The sequence below is a fragment of the Neofelis nebulosa genome, chromosome 2, assembly GCF_028018385.1.
Source record: "Neofelis nebulosa isolate mNeoNeb1 chromosome 2, mNeoNeb1.pri, whole genome shotgun sequence".
Taxonomy (NCBI): Eukaryota; Metazoa; Chordata; class Mammalia; order Carnivora; family Felidae; genus Neofelis; species Neofelis nebulosa.
The window spans coordinates 221,486,913-221,505,960 of NC_080783.1; the positions used below are offsets into that span (position 1 = coordinate 221,486,913).

Genomic DNA, 19,048 nt, shown 5'->3' on the forward strand with positions numbered 1-19,048 from the left:
GGGCTGCTGCTCCAGATTGGGGGGGGGGGGGCAATGGTAAAGGGAAGCACGCCAAAACCGCATCAGGTAGAACATTCCAAGGACCCGTGGCTTCCGTGGGAGGAGGCTGCACAGGATGTGGAGGGCACAGGCGTGTCCAGAGAGAGACGTGGCGATAAACATGGGGACCGGGGCACCCCCCCGTCCGCCCTTGGTGCCCTGACACAGGCCTACACTCAGGAGTCCCCCACAGAGCAGGCCGGGGTCCCACACCCACAGTCTGACCTGCCCAGGGACCCGGGGGGTCCAGAAGGTACTGGGCTCCAAGTGGGTGCTGAGGCAGCAAAGGAGCACGCGGGGAGGCCAGGGAGCAGCGAGTCGGCTCATCTATACCCGTCTACAGTGTCCATACCTGTCTACACCGCATCCATACACACCCACACCTGTCCACCCTCATCCACATGGCCTCTGCGCCTGTCCACACCTGTCCACACAGCACCGTGCCCATCCATGCCGGCGGCACTGAGGAAGAAGCCAGGAGTCCCGGTCTCCAGCTGCAAGCCTCTCTCACAGCAGGATCCCCCCACCCCCCGCCCCCCACCCGCTCTGGCAGGCCCTGCACTTTCTCTTGTGCTTTGGTTAAAATAACCCATCACGCATTTCTGTGCCAAACCGGGTCTCCAGACGCTGGAGCAGCAGGGCGGCGCCTGGGCTCCCCCACTCGGAGGGGAGCGTGGCTGCGTTTCCCACGCACACACCAGGGAGGCAAGAGCGTGAGGGGCACGGGTCTGGGGGCCCCTCGTTTAAGATGTCAGATCTGTTTAATGTCCTGGCTGGGGCTGAAATCCAGTCCCCCCCCCCGCCGACTCCCACGCATCAGCCAGCCCCCAGCTCCTCACAATCTGAGCATCTTGAAAATCAGGGCCTTGGCTTCCTCAGATGAGCCATCGTTTAATGCTGAAAAATAATTAAATTTAAAAGTTCCCTGGGGCGCCTGGGTGGCGCAGTCGGTTAAGCGTCCGACTTTAGCCAGGTCACGATCTCACGGTCCGTGAGTTCGAGCCCCGCGTCAGGCTCTGGGCTGATGGCTCAGAGCCTGGAGCCTGTTTCCGATTCTGTGTCTCCCTCTCTCTCTGTCCCTCCCGCGTTCATGCTCTGTCTCTCTCTGTCCCAAAAATAAATAAACGTTGAAAAAAAAAAATTAAAAAAAAAAAAAAAAAAAGTTCCCTGTGTACAAGAACAGACCAGCTAAAACCCATGAATAAATTATGTCTATTTTGTTTGCTTGCGGGAACATCAATGTGGCGTTCCAGAAGGTTTCCTTCCTAAATAAACTGGCAGGACTTCCAGTCCACCTGACCCCACGGCTTCCTTAAAATCCAAAAGCTGGGAAAATGAAGTTGGTTTTCATTCACCTGTGACTTACGCTTACAGGGGCCCAGCACTTGCTGCCAGAAGGGAGGAGGGCAGGTAGAGGGCCAACCATTTAGACCATGTGTTTGCTCCGGCAGGGGTGTCCAGGGCCTCCTGCCCCAGGCAGGACCGCGGCGGCCCCCCCCTCTTCGTGCTGAACTGGGTCTCCCCGTGTGTGGCATTATCCTAGGAAGCACTGGGGACTGTCACTGTTGCCCTCACACAGAGGGGGCCAGAGACCCCGGCTGGGCTGGGCTGTTCGAACTTTTCCGGTTCTCATAGGGATTCACTTGGTGCAGGGAAACGTGCTGGGGGCGGGGGGAGGGGGCTGAAATAACTGAGCTTGCTGGGGAGGGCTGGGCACAGACCCAGTGACAGGCTAGGCTGGAGCCCCACAAGTGTCCGGGGGAGAAATGAAATGCAGGCCAACAACTCACTGCACTGCTGGTGGTGAGGAGGGGATCAATCCACTTACCTCCCTCAGGGCGCTTCTCAAACAATGGTCTCTGCTCTACACAACCCTTTTTCCTTCGGGTGAGTTTTTCTGCTATATAAATAATCCGATTAAAGGTCTGAACAACATCAAAAGAAAGCAGAAGAGGAGGAAAACAGTCACCCACACTCAGCGCCGACACCACGGACGCTCACGTGTTCTCCACCCCGGAAGACAATGCCTTCAGAAGTTTCCTGCTTCTACAACATGTGAAGAGCAGTGAGACCCAACAGACCAGGTAAAGATCAACACGGTGTGTGGTCCGTCACCGAAACCCAACCAGGACAACTCAACAATAAAAAAGGAAACACTCGACTTAAAAATGGGCAAAGGACTTGAATAGACATTTCTCCAAAGAAGACACATGGCCAATACACGGAAGATGCTCAATGTCACTAATTATTAGGGAAACGCAAATCAAAACCACAAGAGACCATCTCACGCCCATTACAGTGGCTACTATAAATACACAGCAAATAACTGTGTATTCCTGAAAATATGGAGAACCCGGAAGTCTGAACACTGTGAGTGGGAGTGCAAGATAGCGTAGCCTCTGTGGAAAAGAGTTCAGCTTTAAATACATTAAAAATTTTAAAGCACCTGGGTGGCTCAGTCTGTCGAGAGTCTGACTCTTGATTTCCACTCAGGTCATGATCTCATGGGTTCATGAGATCGAGCCCCACATCTGGCTCTGTGCCGAGCATACAGCCTGCTTGGGATTCTCTCTCTCCCTCTGTCTCTGCCCCTCCTCCTGCTCATTGTCTCCCCCTCTCTCTCTCAAAATAAATAAACATTTATAAAAAATAATAATAAAAACAAAAACAGAATTACCATATGACCCAGCAACTCCACTTCTGGGTATGTGCCCCAAAGAACAGAGAGCAGGGTCTTAAAGGGACATCTGTACCCCTGTGTTCACAGCAGCCAACAGGTGGCAGCAGCCCAGGTGTCCCAATGGATGAATGGATAAACAAAATGTGGCATAAACATAATGTGGAATATTATTCAGCCTTAAAAAGGAAGGGAATTCTGGCACCTGCTACAACATCAATGAGTCTTGAGGACAGAACGCTGAGTGAGGTAAGCCAGTCACAAAAGGACAAATACTGCGTGACTCTACTTACGGAGTTGGCAAATCCAGAAGAGACGGGGGGCGGGGGCATGCGGGATGAGGGAGGTAGTGTTTAATGGGGGCAGAGTCTCAGTTTGGGAAGATGGAAAGTTCTAGACATGGATGGTGGGGTTGGGTGCACAACAATGGGAATGTACTTAAAAATAGTTAAAATGGTATGTTTTATATTATGTGTATTTTGCTACAATTAAAAAACCCACAAAAAACAATGCTGAGCCATAATTCTCTGACCATTATTTAAATATATCCATATCAAAGCGCCTGGGTGGCTCAGTCGGTTAAGCGTCTGACTTCGGCTCAGGTCATGATCTCACGGTCCGTGAGTTCGAGCCCCGCGTCGGGCTCTGTGCTGACAGCTCAGAGCCTGGAGCCTGCTTCGGATTCTGTGTCTCCCTCTCCCTCTGACCCTCCCCCATTCGTGCTCTGTCTCTCTCTGTCTCAAAAGTAAATAAACATTTAAAAAAATTAAAAAAATAAAATAAAATAAAATATCCAAATCGTGTTACACTTGGCAGGTTTTGAAAGTGGTATTCACTAAGTGTATTCAATAATATCTCAGATCATCATACCAAGAAAAATGAGGTTCTGCAAATTGTACAGAAAGTTAAATTAATATGGTTAAAATATTTGTATGGAAAAAAGTCCAAAAACAAGCCACAAAAATGACAGCCCCTCCCACAGCCAGGTCACTGGCGTCATGGATGGACTCTATCTCAGACCCTTCCCCTGATGCTAGGAGGCAAAGGCCGTCACTCTGGTCACACCAGGTCTCACGAACAGAACCACAGACACGGGGACAGGGACGCGCAATGCGATGAACACTCAGAGCTTCGTTTCTCCATGTGAAGCGCCCCCCCCCCCCATGGCCCCGAGAAGCACTTTGGGTCGCATCCTCTCTGCCAACGCACCCACTCGCGGTCACCACTGTCCCTCCGGAGACAGTCCCTGCTGGGGGGAGAAACTGTGACGGCTCCCAGACAGCTGAGCTGTACACGTGACCCCAGGCTGTTCAGGGCTCCCGCAGCCTGACCCAGAGAGGGGAGGTGACCTTCCACGCAGGGCGCAAGCAGCCTCCCCTCCCCCCACCAGTCCCGGGATATGGGGACCTTTGGGAACCCCCTCGACAGGAGCAGGGGGAGTTGAGTCGTGAGATCCATTGCTGTACTGAGGGACAGCTTCACTGAAATTTGTTTCGTAAGCGCCCATGGGGGCCACAAGGGTGGGGTGAGCTTTCGTGTAGGGGGAGGCCTTTGAGCAGAGACTGGGGAGGGAAGGATGGTGTGGAAGGGGGATGGGGAGAAGGGGATGGGGGAGGGACGGGTAGAGAGGGGAAGAGGGAAGGGGGAGGGGAAGGGGGAGGGTTGGAGGAAAGGATGAGGGAGGAGGGAAGGAGGGGAATGGGGAAGGGGGAGGGGTGGGGAGGATGAGGGAGGGGAGAGGAGAGGGGGTGGGGGATGGGGAGGGGTGGAGAGAAGGATGGGGGAGGGGAAGAGAGGGAGGGGAGAGGGGGAGGGGTGGAGTGAAGGATGGGAGGGAGGAGAGGGGAGGGGAGAGGGGGAGGGGTGGAAGCACACAGGGAGACAGCACAGGGACGGGGGGAGGCAGACAGACCCTGAGGACGGCTGTCCAGGCGGAGGGAAGCGGAGCCTGGGCCAGGTAGATGAAGAAACAGGAGAGTGACCTTCCCAGGTCACCCAGGGCGAGGTGGCAGAACCTGGATGGCATCTACGGAGAAGCGCCCCCCACCCCCTCCCGGGGTGGGCAGAGAAAGCAGCTATTCAGAGCCAGCCCTGCTCCGGCCTGAACAAAGGATGCCCTCACACCAAGCGTCCAGGCGGCCGACACGTGCCAGTCACCAGGCAGCCTGCCCCTCACGCCTGTCCCTGGGCCCCACCTCGAGGCGGGACGGGGCTCCGCGCCCCACGCCCGAGCTGAGCCGGCCGGCCACCTGCAGGACCCTGTCCCCCCTCACACTACGGAAGAAAGCCCCTTTAGCTTCTTCCGGTCACGGTGCATCCCTCTGACCACATAATAACACGCCGCTTGGATATCTTGTTTTACTCCTGGGGAGACACAACATGAAAACCTTCCGCACGATGGGTAAGGCCCAAATGGGTCCTGCAGAAACGAGGGCGCCATCGACACCCCCGCGAGGGGACGCCTCCCCAGAGGCACCTTGGCCGTGAGGGCCACCCGGCAGCTCGGGACGCCGTCCACAGGTGCCGGCGGTCCGGCTCTGTCCGCGGGGCTGGCCTCTTCCCAGCTGTCCGCCCGGGGACAAAGCCGCCTCAGCCCCGCCCGCCAGGGCTCCTGCGTGCTGGGGCCCAGGAGAAAGCGCTCTAGGTCTGTCGCACACACAGCCAACGCCTCTGAACCACACACTGAAATGGCTAAGCCGTGCCTGCGAGAATGACCAAATTCCAGAGCTCTCACACCAAAACCTGGGACCATGAGGAGCAGAAGCATCACTGCCAGTGGGAACGCAACACGCTGCAGCCACTCTGGGGACCGGTTTGGTGGTTTCATGGAAAGTTGGATGTGGGGCGCCTGGGTGGCTCAGTCGGTGAAACGTCTGACTTCAGCTCAGGTCATGATCTCACAGTCGGTGAGTTCGAGCCCCACGTCGGGCTCTGTGCTGACGGCTCAGAGCCTGGAGCCTGTTTCGGATGCCGTGTCTCCCTTGCTCTCTGCCCCTCCCCCACTCTCTCTTTTTCTCTCTCTCTCTCTCAAAAATAAAACATTAAAAAATTTTTTACAAAAATGAACTAGGGGCGCCTGGGGGCTCAGTCGGTTAAGCGTCCGACTTGGGCTCAGGTCATGATCTCACGGTTTGTGAGTTCGAGCCCCACGTCGGGCTCTGTGCTGACGGCTCAGAGCCTGGAGCCCGCTTCGGATTCTGTGTCTCCCCCTCTCTCTGCCCCTCCCCCACTCATGCTCGCTCGAGCACGCTCGCTCTCTCTCTTCCTCAAAAATACAGAAACATCAACAAAGCTGAACATACTCTTTCCATGCGATCCAGCGGTCACACTCCTCAGGATTTACCCAAAGGAACTGAACGCTTCCGTCCACATAGAACCCGGCACACGGAGGCCTACAGCAGCTTCGCTGATCACTGCCCAAACTTGGAACCAACCACAACGTCTTTCAGCAGGTGATGGATAAATTAACTGCGGCACACTCAGACAATGGGTGTTATTCAGCGCCAACAACAAATGAGCTCTCAAGCCATGAAAACACAGAGGAGCCTTGAATGCATGTCACTAAGTGAAAGGAGCCAATCTGAAGGCTACACACTGTAGGATTCCAACTACGTGACGTTCTGGAAAAGGCAAAACCATGGAGACGGTAAAGAGATCAGTGGTGGCCAGGGATTGGGGGAGGGAGGGGTGAGCAGGTGGAGAACTTACAGGGCAGCGAAGTCCCTGTAAGATACCACGATGGTGGACACATGTCCTCACACTGTGTAAACCCTCACATCGTACGACGCCGAGAGTAGTCCCAACGTTAACTGTGGACGGTGATGTAACAGGTCCCTACAGGCTCATGGACGGTCGCGGAGGCTCAGACAGTGGGGCAGGCTGTGCGTGTGTGGGTGCTGGAGACATACGGGAATGATTGCTCTGCGAACCGAAATAGCTCTAAAACAATAAAAGCTTCATCAAAAGAATAATTTAAAAAAGATTAAGTGAGGGGCGCCTGGGTGGCTCAGCCGGTTAAGCGACTGACTCTTGATCTTGGCTTCGGTCTGGACGTCAGGGTTGTTAAGTTCAAGCTCTGCTTTGGGCTCCATGCTGGGCATGGAGCCTACTTAACAACAAACAAGCAAGTAAATAAATAATAAGTAAGTAATAAAAAAGGTTAAGTGGTAAATTTTATATTAGGTGAGTTTTTAAAACCATAATTACCAGGGAAGACGCGTGAGGGGGAGGGTGGCTGGATGCGGGCATCGTGCTGTCTGCCAAGACGCTTTGCATGGCCAACGATCACCACCCACCTGCCTCCTGGTTTCGAAGCACAAGCAGTTATTCTGAAGAAAAAGGACAACGAATGATGACGGCGGATGACGGCGAGCGGCGTGACCTAGAACGCGGGAGCGGCACCGCCCATGGTGGCCGTCCTCAGCAGGGTGACACCAAATCGGGCCCAACACCTCACACACCTCCAGGGCTTTACAGCGTGGGTGCAGAGAACGTAAAATTCACACAATGGGTGCCTCCAACGAGGGCTCTGACGACAACATAATGGGGCAAGCTCACTCCAAAGAGCAGTGAGACCGGTCCCCCACAAGGGGACCCAGAGCACTCTGAAGCCCGACCCACCTCAGATGAAAGCAATGGGCTGAGATTCTCCCCAAATTTCAAAACAATCCTCAACATTTATGCGGCATAACCAGTAATAATTAGGAGGCTGGAAAAAGAAAGGATTTTGTCAGTGGCCAAGAAGTAAAATTCCGTCAACCAAAGGACAGGGGCATGGAGGTAACGGTCACTGAGGCTTCTCTATAGAAAATACCGGAAAGCTGCCGTGAGAAGGCCGAGTGTTGACCCTTCGAAAATACTGCCGAGAAAGAAGTCTAGAATCGTGCCCGAGAAAGAAGTCTAGAATTTACTGCACGGTGTAACTTGCGTTGTTTTTCTGGATTTGGGGGTACTTGTGGCGATCGTCGGTATTTAATTCATCATTTACTTTGATCTCTGTTCTCCTTCTAAAGACACAAACATGATCCTATTACTAAAAAGGTGGGCGCGGGTCAGACATTAACAAGGGCATACACACACGGAGACCCTTCGTAGGAGAACACGCACTCACGCTCCCGTGTTCACGAAGAGACACACGGGAGCGATGGAACCGCTTAAAGGGGACTGAGCAACCTTTTCATGCAGCTTTTATTTCTGGATCAGGTTAATGGTTTATACAACCCGCACGTATGACAAACGAGGATGGCAGAAATGCCCTAAAACTACGCGACCAGGACAAACATAAACCCAGGCGACGGCCAGGCTGACACCAGCTCTGGGACAACTCCTGAAAACGTGTGCCCCGGGCGGGCACACAAAGTGCAGGGAACAGAGGCACAGAAGCCCCGCCCCGCGTGCGGAGGCCTTGGCTCTGGCCACCAGATCTGGACCCCTCGTGTCTGCCTATGCGGGCTGCACGGCAGGGGGGGGGGGGGGCAGGGCTGGGGCTGGGGGCTGCGTGGGGTCTGGGGCTTCCTGAGGAACACCGCCCCGGGCTGGCCTGCAGAATGAGTGGGGGTCCCGGAAGCAACTGGGCCAGGAAGCAGCGAAATGCTCAACAACTCGGAAACGTCAGAGCCCGCGGAGCCCGCCGACCCCGCGCTCGATGTGGGAGGCTTGGAGCCTGAGTATCAATCACAGCACAAGGGGAGTTTCATACACTCGAGGGTTAGGAAACCCTCCAGTCCGTGTGGGTCCTGCACATGTTTTTGTAACCAGGCTGGGCAGGAGGCGCTCTCCCCGCAGCATGATGCCAGCCAGCGCGGGGGAAGGGTCCCCGGCATCCCAGCACCTGAGTCTGGCAAAGCCACCAGTCGATGCCGAAACCGTCTGCGAGGCCCTCGTGCTCGAATGGAAACCACCAGCGCATCGGCCGGGAGCATCTGCAGATACTAAAGTGTTTCCAAAAAAGTACAATGAACAAAAACCTGGTTTGGCAAAGACTGGGGGTTTCGGCCCCTGCCGCCGGCCGGCCGCAGGACCACAGGGATGGCCGCCCCTCGGAGCCCGGTTCTGAAGGTCTGCGGACACGTCTGGCAAAATGCCACCATAAAGGCGCCCCAGGTGTTGGCTACGAACCCCCAGGGGCCGTGGGAACACAGGCCAACTCCACGTCCTCATCTTCACCTCAAATATGCAAAAAAAAAAAAAAAAAATCAAAAATATCATCAATGAAGTTTTCGTTAGAAAAACACCATCCAAGGAAGTACAATTTAAGGGCCGGCTGGCGGGACCCACAGGCACAGCGACGCGGACCTGCCTCTCCCTCAGGACCCTCCTGCCACTCCCACGACTCCGCCCTCCTGCCACGCTGCAGTGCCCACCTGAGCTGGTTCAGACAGCCCGGGGGCACCTCTGTGCACTCACCTGGCTCCCTCATCGCTGGCCCAGCCCCACCTAGACTCACAGGGCAGGGTGGGGAGAGCCCACAGCAGGCTCAGGCCGGTCACCGTGGGGTGCAAGCCCCACAGCTGTGAAAGGCCCCGCCTCCAGTGCCTGGCCCCACATCTGACCTCCACTTGGTGACGCAGTGCAGCCATACAGGCCCAACTCTGAGTGACCTGCGTGGCGGGGCACCCAGAGGTAGTGGACCCCGAATGTCCTCAGCACAGACAGCAGGGCTGCAGACCAGCCAGCCACATGTGTTCTACCATGGCGGGGGTGGGGGGGGTGTGGGGGGGGGGACAGGGGTAGCTGGCTAAGCCCGGTGAGGCCCGGGGACAGACCCCAGGGTGCCGGGAGCCCCTGCTGGAGAGCCCTGGGTACAAGCTATCCCCACAGTTAGACCGTCTCTGCCTCCTTCAATCTCTCAACTGAGTGGAGGGGTTCCCCGAGCCTCTCTGGGAGAGCCGCACAGCTCAGGGACAAAGCACGCTTGGGTCACGAACACCCTAAAATCAAGACAGACCGAAGGATTTTAACCTAAGATTCGGTTTCCGAGTCCTCATGGCAACTGACCTGTAAGAAACAACCACTTTGTGCACATGTATCTGAAAAGGCTATTAAAACCCTCCAAATTGTTTGATATGCTAACTTTCCCCCTGCGTTTCAGCGACGGGCTGACCTCGAAGCAGATGGGCTTATCCAGCCGGCTGCCCCACGCCCGACGGTGCCCGATGGCACCCGACATCACCGAGGTTGGCAGTGGAGTGGCCACCCTCACCCTCAAGGTTTTGTTTTGTTTTTTTGGACAGGAGTCATTAGAATTAAATTTAAATTTTGTCATTAACATTCCGTATGTTAACATGTAACAGGCTTAAAACGCTTGAATGAATTACTATTTCCCTTTTTAAGTTTCAAATGCAGTCAATGCTAGATGAAGACCACACATCCAAAAGGTCTCAGATCCTCAGGTTTTCGTGAGTGTGGGGAGGGTGCTGCGGCTGCTGACCAGGGCGGCAGGTGGGCCAACGGGGCCGGGGGCTGGAATTGGAAAGGAGGGGTCCACGCGGCCCCTCCCTCGAGACAGCGTGTTCTCCCTAAGTCCTGTCCCTCCAGGGTCCCAGGGCAGGGTCCAGTCCAAGACCCAGACGCTTCCAGAGAGTGAGGCGGGACAGAAGCATGCAGAACTGATGTCACTATCTCCATGTCACTTCATTGGCAGCCCTATTAAGATAGAAGGAGGGGGCGCCTGGGGGGCTCAGTCAGCTGAGCGTCCGACTTCAGCTCAGGTCATGATCTCACGGTTCGTGGGTTCGAGCCCCGCGTTGGGCTCTGTGCTGACAGCTCGGAGCCTGGAGCCTGCTTCGGATTCTGTCTCCCCCTCTGTCTCTGCCCCTCCCCTGCTCACGCTCTTTCTCTGTCTCTCAAAGGTAAATAAACATTAAAAAAAAAATTAAAAAGAAAAAAGACATGAGGAGAAGAGGAGAGCGGAGGGGATGTGAGAGGCCGGCAGGCGCAGCATGCTGTCCCTCCAATGCGGCCTCCAGGGTGGGCTGCCCCAGAGGCTGTTGTCACCAGGCTCACCATCACACGTTATGGGCCCTGCGCTGAAGGGGGACAGCCCAGGGCCAATCGGAAAGGTGTCCTTTTCAGAGCTGCGGCGACTAGCCCACCAGGACCTGGTCACCTGTCACCTCCCCGACCTCCTTCTCAACGGGGGAAGCCCCTCTCCAGGGACACCTGCAGGGCTGTGCCCAGTTCTCAGGAGCCAATCGTGCCTTCAGCAAAGTCCTGGTGGTAGCTTGGAATCCGTCCAGGTGAGAGTGTCTACACCCGACCAACAGGGAAAGAGACAAACCAGGTCGGCCCTGTCCTTTCCCCAGAGAGCGGGCGGCTGAACGTTCCCAGCACACCACTGCTTCTAACTCAGGATCAACTAATCTCAGATCCACAAAATGATCAGCCACAGTCTCCATACCAATTCATGTTCCTTCCTGGCTAAGGTAAGCGAAGCGTTACCGGATCTGCAGACGGTGAGACGGATGCTTGAAAGATGCACGTTACCAAGTCTGCCCTGAGTGGCCGCTCGGGGAGCCCCCCAAGCCCCCGCCGCGCACGCTTCCGCCTCACGACAGGCACAGCACCGGAGTGGAGACAAGGCTCCCAGGACGGGTGGGGCAGGTGGGAGCACCTTCCCCGGTGCAACGACGCAGTGTCCAGCTGGGGACTTCAGTTGGAACCACGACAACCTTGATCAAGCCTGTTTTAATGTCACCGTGGAACAGAATCACACGATGGAAGAGAAGTGAGCAGGCTTACCAAGCAGAGGCGTCCCCATCGAAGCTTGGCTGCTCTGTCCAGGACTGAGCTACCGTGAAGGCTGATCAGGGCACCGCCTTGGTCTCCTGAGACTAAGCAAAAAGTGCCATGTGTCCCCGAGAAGCTCCAGAGGTAAAGGGACGTGAGGGAGAGCCTGTGTCCGGGGCGGGCGACTGGGCAGTGTGTCTGGGCCTGTGGGTCCGGGCCTGGCTCCTCCTCCGTCCTGGCTGGAAGGGGGCGCAGAGATCCCCCTCCTTGCCTGCCCCCTGGGGGCCGCAGGAGCACCCCCCAGGCCCTCATCGCTCCCCGGAGCCAACTTGCAGCAATGAGAACAGTGCCAGCTGTGACACCCGCACCCATGAGCCCACACTGACCGAGACAGACGTTGGTGTAGAAATAAACAGAGCCAAGAGTCAACCCTCGGTGCGGAACCCAGGTAATTCATACAGACGTCCCTCAGAGAGGGGGTGTGCCTCCCTGCCCTCAGGTGTGGACTGTGCAGTGACATCTTTCCCAAGAGGGAGCGGGGTCGGCGGCAGACACAGCCCAGCCGGGTGATCGGGGCCACGGCACAGTGACAGGCCGTGTTGGGAGTGGGGACCGCTGATTCGATGAGAGAATGCTCCACCTCTGGGGTTTCCTCTCCAAAACCCACACCCTGGTCCAACCACGAGAAAAAACATCCGAGGAACACAAATCAAGAGACGCTGTGACCAGCAAAACACCTGACCAGCAACCCTCAAAACCGCCGCGGTCATCCAGAAAAAGCAAAGTCTGAGAAACTGTCACAGCTCAGAGGAGCCCACGGAGACGTGGGAACTAAGTGCCCGTCATGTGGGGTCAGAAAGAGGATATGGAGGAAAATGAAGAAAATCTGGATAACGCGTGGACCTTAGCTAACGGTAACCTATTGAAATTGGTTAGTTCCCTGCAACATACACACCAACGCAGGCATCAGTAATGGGGGAACTGTGGTACTCTGTGCTATCTTCCGAGTTCTCTGAAAATCCACAAGTGCTGTAAAAAATAAAGTCTATTCGCACACACACACACGCACCCCGGTGTGGCCGAAAACACCTGGGTGTCCACCCAGCTGCACCTTCTCAAATCCACTCAGGGACAGGGGTGTGAGAGTCACCACCAGCCGACAAAGGGAAATGAGTCACAGCCGCTCCTGGAAGGCCCTGGCCTCGTCCTGGTCCCGCGGTGATTCAGGGCCCTCGGGACGTGCTGATGATGCACAGCATCCACGCACGCCCACGTCCGTCGTGAAGACGTCTCTGACCCCAGTCCTCCTGCATAATTTAGCCTCAGGAAGGTATAATCTAGATGGTGTCCAGGTAAACACAGCAGCAGGGACACATTTACTCACATTCCCTCCCAAGACCAAAGCCAGAGGGAGGAAAACACCAATAAAAAGAGCAGCAAAGGAGGGAGCAGCCCTAGGTGGGGACCTGGAAAGCAGAAGGCCCGGCAGTCAGCAGGGGACCGGGCAGAACGGGACACCAAAAAGCCCGGGAGTCCAAAGCTCCACGTGCCAGGGAGTGGGGTGCCCGCGGCGCAGGCTCCCAACCTCTAAAGGGGAGGCCCCGTCCTCACCCGGCGCAGCGGGTGGACCGTGGGCTCAGCCCGAGGGATGGCGGCGTCCCCTCACCCAGGTGGGGCACCCGGGCCCCTGCCCAGGCAGGGTGCCCCCCTGGCCACCATACTCTGGCCTCCCCCAGCTCTGCAGTGCCCCCCGTGTCAACACAGGCAGACAACGAAAGGTCACCCAGGGGCTGCGGAAACCTTCCCAGGCCAAAACGAAGGGAGGAAAAGAACTTTGGCGGAAACAGAGCCGTGTCGGGAGCCAAATGAAACACCGGACGAGACTTCACCACTCACTCAACTCCACAACTGTCATTCCTGTCTGTCACCACTCCGAGCTCACACCGCGCTGCCCTGACTCCCCCAGTCTTCGCGGCGATGGGGAGTCACGCCCAGGGTCTGGACCGCAGGGTGGACAGGGCTGTGACCTCGGTCATGTGGCTGGCAAGGGGCAGAGTGGGCACTTGCACTGCAGCAAAGAGCATAAACTCGGGCCCAGCCGTGGGGCACAAGTCTCAGTTCCGTGTGGCTGTGATTTGGGAAAATCGCTTGACCTCTCTCTGCCTCAGGTGCCGTTGTCACAGGATGGAGACAACAGTGTATCCTTCACTGGGCCATTGTGAGGGTGACTCCAGCTCATACGTGGGAGCCTTGAACCAGCACAGTGCTCGAGAACGTGCACAATTACATCATGGGGGCCCTTGCCATAATTAATAACCTCAAACAAACGATGTGATCTCCCACCTCTGAAACAAGAGAAAGTTACTATTTTAAAAAGGAACTTTCGAGGGCACCTGGGTAACTCAGTTGAGCATCTGACTCCTGATTTCAGCTTGAGGTATTGAGTCCTGTGTCAGGCTCCACGCCTGTTATTAAAAAAATAACAACAACAGAAAAAAAAAAAAAAGAAAGAAAGAAACTTTCAGGACACAAAAAAGAGCTCTTGGAAATTAAAAACTAAGGACAAGACAACAAACTTAAAGATGGTTAAGACATGAAAAATGGAAGATATCTCCTAGAAAATAAAACTTCTCCTAGAAGTGGAAAATAGACAAGAAAATTAGAGGATCAGTCTAAGAGTGCCAATGAATGACCCACGGTAGCTCCAGGAAAAGATGATAGCATGAGAGGAAATCATCAACGAAATAAATAAAGCCTCCCATGCCTGAACGTCTTCAGTTTCCATACAGGAACTTCCCAGCACAAGAGACAAATAAGGCCACATCAAGACACATCATAATGAAACCTGAAAACACTGAAGACAAAGAAAACACTTTGGGGAGTGAAAAAAAGACACTTTCAGGAGAAAAGAAAACACACACGCACACACACACACAAGTCGAAATGGCTCTTGACTTCTCAATTGGACTGGAAGCTAGAAGATGCTGGTGCAAGCCCTTCAAAGCTCTGGGAGGGGTGCCTGGGGGCTCAGTCGGTTAAGCATCCGACTTCAGCTCAGGTCATGATCTCGCAGTCCTTGAGTTTGAGCCCCGCATCGGACTCTGTGCTGACAGCTTGGAGCCTGGAGCCTGGAGCCTGCTTCAGATTCTGGGTCTCCCTCTCTCTCTGCCCCTCCCCTGCTTGCGCTCTGTCTCTCAAAAATGAATAAACATTAAAAAGGCTCTGAGAAAGGGGCACCTGGGTGGCTCAGTCAGTAAGTTGTCTGACTCTTAATTTTGGCTCAGGTCATGATCTCAGGGTTCGTGAGATCGACCCCCCTGTCAGGTTCCACCCTGAGAGTGTGGGGCCTGCTTGGGATACTCCGTCTCCCTCTCTCTCTGTCCCTGCCTTGCTTGCTCTTGCTCTCGCTCAAAATAAATGGATAAAAAAAATTAAAATGCTTGGGGAAAACGGTTTCCAATATGGGATTCTATACCTAGCTCAACTATCATGAAAAGTACGGTTAGCGCAAAAGCACTTGTAAACCAGATCTCAAAACATCTACTTCCAGGCTGCCCTTTCTCAGAAAGTCTGTGAAGGATGTCTGAACCAGAGATTAAGCCAAGAGAGGGGATGGTGGAGCCAGGGACGGAGGAAGCAGGCAGAGAAGAGGGGCAAGGGGTTACCCAGGATGATGGCAGAAGAGGCCCCAGGACAGACTGTGCCAAGGCCCTGGAGGCATCAGGAGGGATATGGTGCAGACATCAAGGGGGTGGGGGCTACCCTGCTGGAAAAATTACATGCAAATTTGAGATAAGACTTCTAGAAAACTCCATGAAAACAAGGCAATTATTATTTCCAAGAAAAACTAAAAGTTGTACTAAAAAAATGTTATTCTAGTGGCTCATGACTATCTTTGCAATCTGTCATAATGTGAACACTCAGTGATTAAACAATAAATGGTGATCTAACACCATTTTGGGGGCAGAAGAAGGGAGAACTCACCTATTCCAGAGACAGAAGGGAACAGGTAATGTCCCAAACAGAACAGTCTAGAAACAGCAGCATAAACGTGTTATTTAGAAATCTGGAAATAAATGCCAAGAACCCACTCAGATTGAAAGCGAGCTCCTCCAGGAGGTGGAAGGGGCAGAGATACCTGTTCTGTCCTTTTAAACCACAAAGGACTATTCAACACCTTAAGACAGAAATATATCAAACTCAAAATCAAATCCAAAATATGAGAATAACATACAATACAAATTTATACACAAGCCTTTAGTGGTAACGGCATGGTTCCCTCACCAAGATAAGGCACATCCAACCTATGCCCGACGTGACTTTGTTCAGTTCCTTCCACAATCCCAGCTCACAAATGGGTAAACAGAGGCAGGGCACCAGGGCGCCATCAGGGGCCAAGTGAACAGGCAGCCCTGGTGGGTGCCGACCACCCACCCACTCTCCACCTGGGACCCTTCACCCCGGCGACGCTCCATATTGCTACAAATCAAATCATTTTAAATTTCCCAGAAGTCAAAAAAGCAAACTGAACACACACACACACACCCATTCAAACCACCAAACTGAACAATAAAACATAAACTCAGGGTCCCCTCCACCCACCGACATCGTGGATACTGTCTCTCGTTCACCCAGCGAACGCACAGGCAGCAGCGTGGGGCTGGGTCAGCGGGCGTCTCTGTCCGACTGCACGCAGAGCGCCTTTGAAAGATTCCTTAGCTGTCAGCTAGGCATTCCTGCCTCTCCTGGTTCTGAACCTTGCTCAGGGGAAGTGGCAGAGCTGCCGGGTCACAGTCCGGCTGCCTGGGGTGGGGACAAATCGGCTGGGTCATCCTGGAGGCCTCAAAGACACAGAAGGAGACACGGAGACCAGTCATAGATGAAGTGCCCTACTCTACCTATTTAGGATAATCCTAAAAATAAGCTGCCACTCCAAATACACCTGTGGGGGTTTTGCGGCGCTGTCTTCTGTGCTGTAACTTTATTACCAAAAACAATCCCAATGCTGGATGAGAAATTGGTTCAGAAGGCTTACTTTGCTTTTCTGTCCCTCCCATAAAGCAACACAAACTTACAGAGTGGGCTCCCTGGGCCTAGAGCTGGGGCCCCACAGGAGCACAAAAGGACCATCCAACTCTTAGGGGGCAGTGGTTGTGGGGACAGTGGCCCTAAGCGCCACTCACTCTGCAAGAGCAAGGGAAACGGCACAAGCAAAGGCCCTGTGGCAGGAGGGATTAATTAAGCAAGACCAGCCAGACCCACCCAGACCCTGGCCCCTAAACTCCTCTTTGCCATGAGCAAGGAAGGGGGAGGCACAAAAAGTAAACTTTCTCGGGATGCCTGGGTGGCTCAGTCAGTTAAGTGTCTGACTTCGGCTCAGGTCACGATCTCACGGTTCACGGGTTCGAGCCCCACGTCGGCACGTCAGGTCCTGTGCTGACAGCTCAGAGCCTGGAGCTGCTTCGGATGCTGTGTCTCCCTCTCTCTCTGCCCCTCCCCCACTCACACTCTATCTCTCTCCATCTCTCAAAAAATGAATAAACATTCAAAAAATTAAAAAAAAAAAACAACTTTGTTCATTGGATATAAACACCAAAGACACGTCAAACCTGGAATAGAGGTTTATCCTCAGTAGGACTGGGCTGGCTCCCCCTCTCCCCAGAAAAGCGTGCCCCTGAAACAGCTCCCAGTCCTGGGAAAGGAAACCCCTTTGGCCTGGTCTTTGGACCCTCAGGAGTCTGGAGCCTGACCCCAGGCACCCGCCGCCCTGATCTCCGACCCGGTGGCTCGACCCACAGGGGCTCACTCTGTAACATGTGGGTGGTCAGACGAGATGTGGCCTTTGCCACTACACAAACAGCAGAGGGGACAAGGCAGGAATACGGACGGCTTCGGGGACAGGGAGTGTCCACTGGAGCTACGGACAAGCCCACGTCCGCACCACGGTGACACCTGACAGGAGGGGCTGAGGGCGGCATCCACCGGGCGGAGGGAGCCGTCCAGGGCTCTCGGCTGCTCTGGGTGACCGACTGGTGTCCAGGCGGCCCAGAGCCGATGTCTGGAAGGTCAGCAGGACCACACTCCCCGCAGAGTTGGGCAAACGGCACACACAACTCCTTTCGTGACTGTCAGCGGCTCTGAACTTTGTGATGGCACCTTGTCGGCGGCTGACGCGCCAAGACAGGAGGCATACGAGACCCCACGCGGATTTGACCAGGACAGACACAGGTGAAACACAGCCCAGCCCCCTCTGACGACAGCAACACACACTGGGGTCTTTTGGGGGGTTCGCCTCCCCAACCTGTCCCTGCTCTTTGGCTCTGACCAAACCCTGCTGAGGCCCCGGAAGCCACCTGCTCAGGCTCAGCTCCGGGTCCCCCCGCAATGGGTCAGCACCGTGAGGGTTCACATCGGCCGCACACTAGCAGCACGTGACCACACGGAAGGAAAGAGGCCAAGATGTCCCAGACATCCCAAGAAACTATGACACAGCTAATTTCTCCTCATTGGCAAGCACACACGTGAGCCGACACCCCTGCTCCCTCTCCTCTCCCACGCACACATCAGCACACCCTGAATTTCCTAATTCAAGGACCAAAGCTAACGAGTTACCCCTGTGACCCGGGCTGGCAGCACAGAGACGATCCCTCCTGCTCCTGGGGGAGGGGTGGGCTTGCTCACAGGCCTCCCCATCACCCCGGCACCGTCCACACGAGGGGCCATCCCATCCGCCCCGGCAGCCCGTCCCCCCAGGCGGTCAGCTCCCCGCCAGCCCCAGGGAGGGGGGGTTGCCTGCTGTGGTTGTTTTCTGGGGTTTTTTGTTGTTGTTGTTGTTTTTTACAAAAACACCTTGCAAAATGGACGTCAGAAATCACCCCCGTTCCCACATCCCCACCGGCAACCGAACGGCCCCTAGGCGCATCTGGGTCTACCTCCGACCATCTCAGCACGGAAAACCGGACGCTGGCCCCACACTCATCGCCGACACCCGAGGACCCCGCTGGAGCGAGCCGGGCACGTCAACACCGGCCGAGCCGCCCAGACTCCGACACGACGCTGTCGTCAACGCGAACACGGGGCCGGGACCGGCAGGGGCACGCACAGCGGGAGCAGCCCTGCGGGGCTCGGTGCGGGGAGGCAGGTGCTGGCCGCGGCCGGGGGCGGCGGCCCCGCGGAGCCCTCGCCCCGCAGCGATGCAGAGGGAGCAGCCGGCGGCGCTCACGCACGGTCACGGCGGACTGGAGTCGCCAGGACGAGCCCCCCGCCGCAGCCACGCTTCCCGCGGCCAGAGCCCCCCAAGGACCGCGAGGCCGTTCATTTCCCGGGGCCGCCCGGCCGCGCTGACAGGCCGCGCTTCGCTTCCCGGGGATACGTTTCCTTCCGGCACCCCCCGCGTCGGCAGCTCCTCCCGGGCCTGTTTTGCCGAAAACCTGTCAGCGCGGAAACAGGAGCCTCCGGCCGCCCGGCCGCCGCATCCCTGCCCCCGGCGCCCGTGGCTGGAACATCTGTGCGGCGCCGAGGCTGCGGGCCAGGCCGCCGGCCGGGACCCAGCCGCCGGGCAGCATCGCCGCCTCGCGCGGGGCCTGCAGCCCCGGACAGAAAGGC

General features: G+C 55.7%; 1 protein-coding gene across 1 annotated transcript in view; it reads right to left on the reverse strand.

The window, feature by feature from the left end:
• Positions 1 to 18,489, reverse strand: part of PRKCZ (protein kinase C zeta) — an 80,209-nt gene extending 61,720 nt beyond the window's left edge. The window contains exon 1 of the mRNA XM_058719412.1: positions 18,376 to 18,489. Within this exon, the coding sequence (XP_058575395.1) occupies positions 18,376 to 18,385 (10 nt within the window). The 5' untranslated portion in view covers positions 18,386 to 18,489. The remainder of the gene's footprint in view (positions 1 to 18,375) is intronic.
• Positions 18,490 to 19,048: the final 559 nt, after the last annotated feature.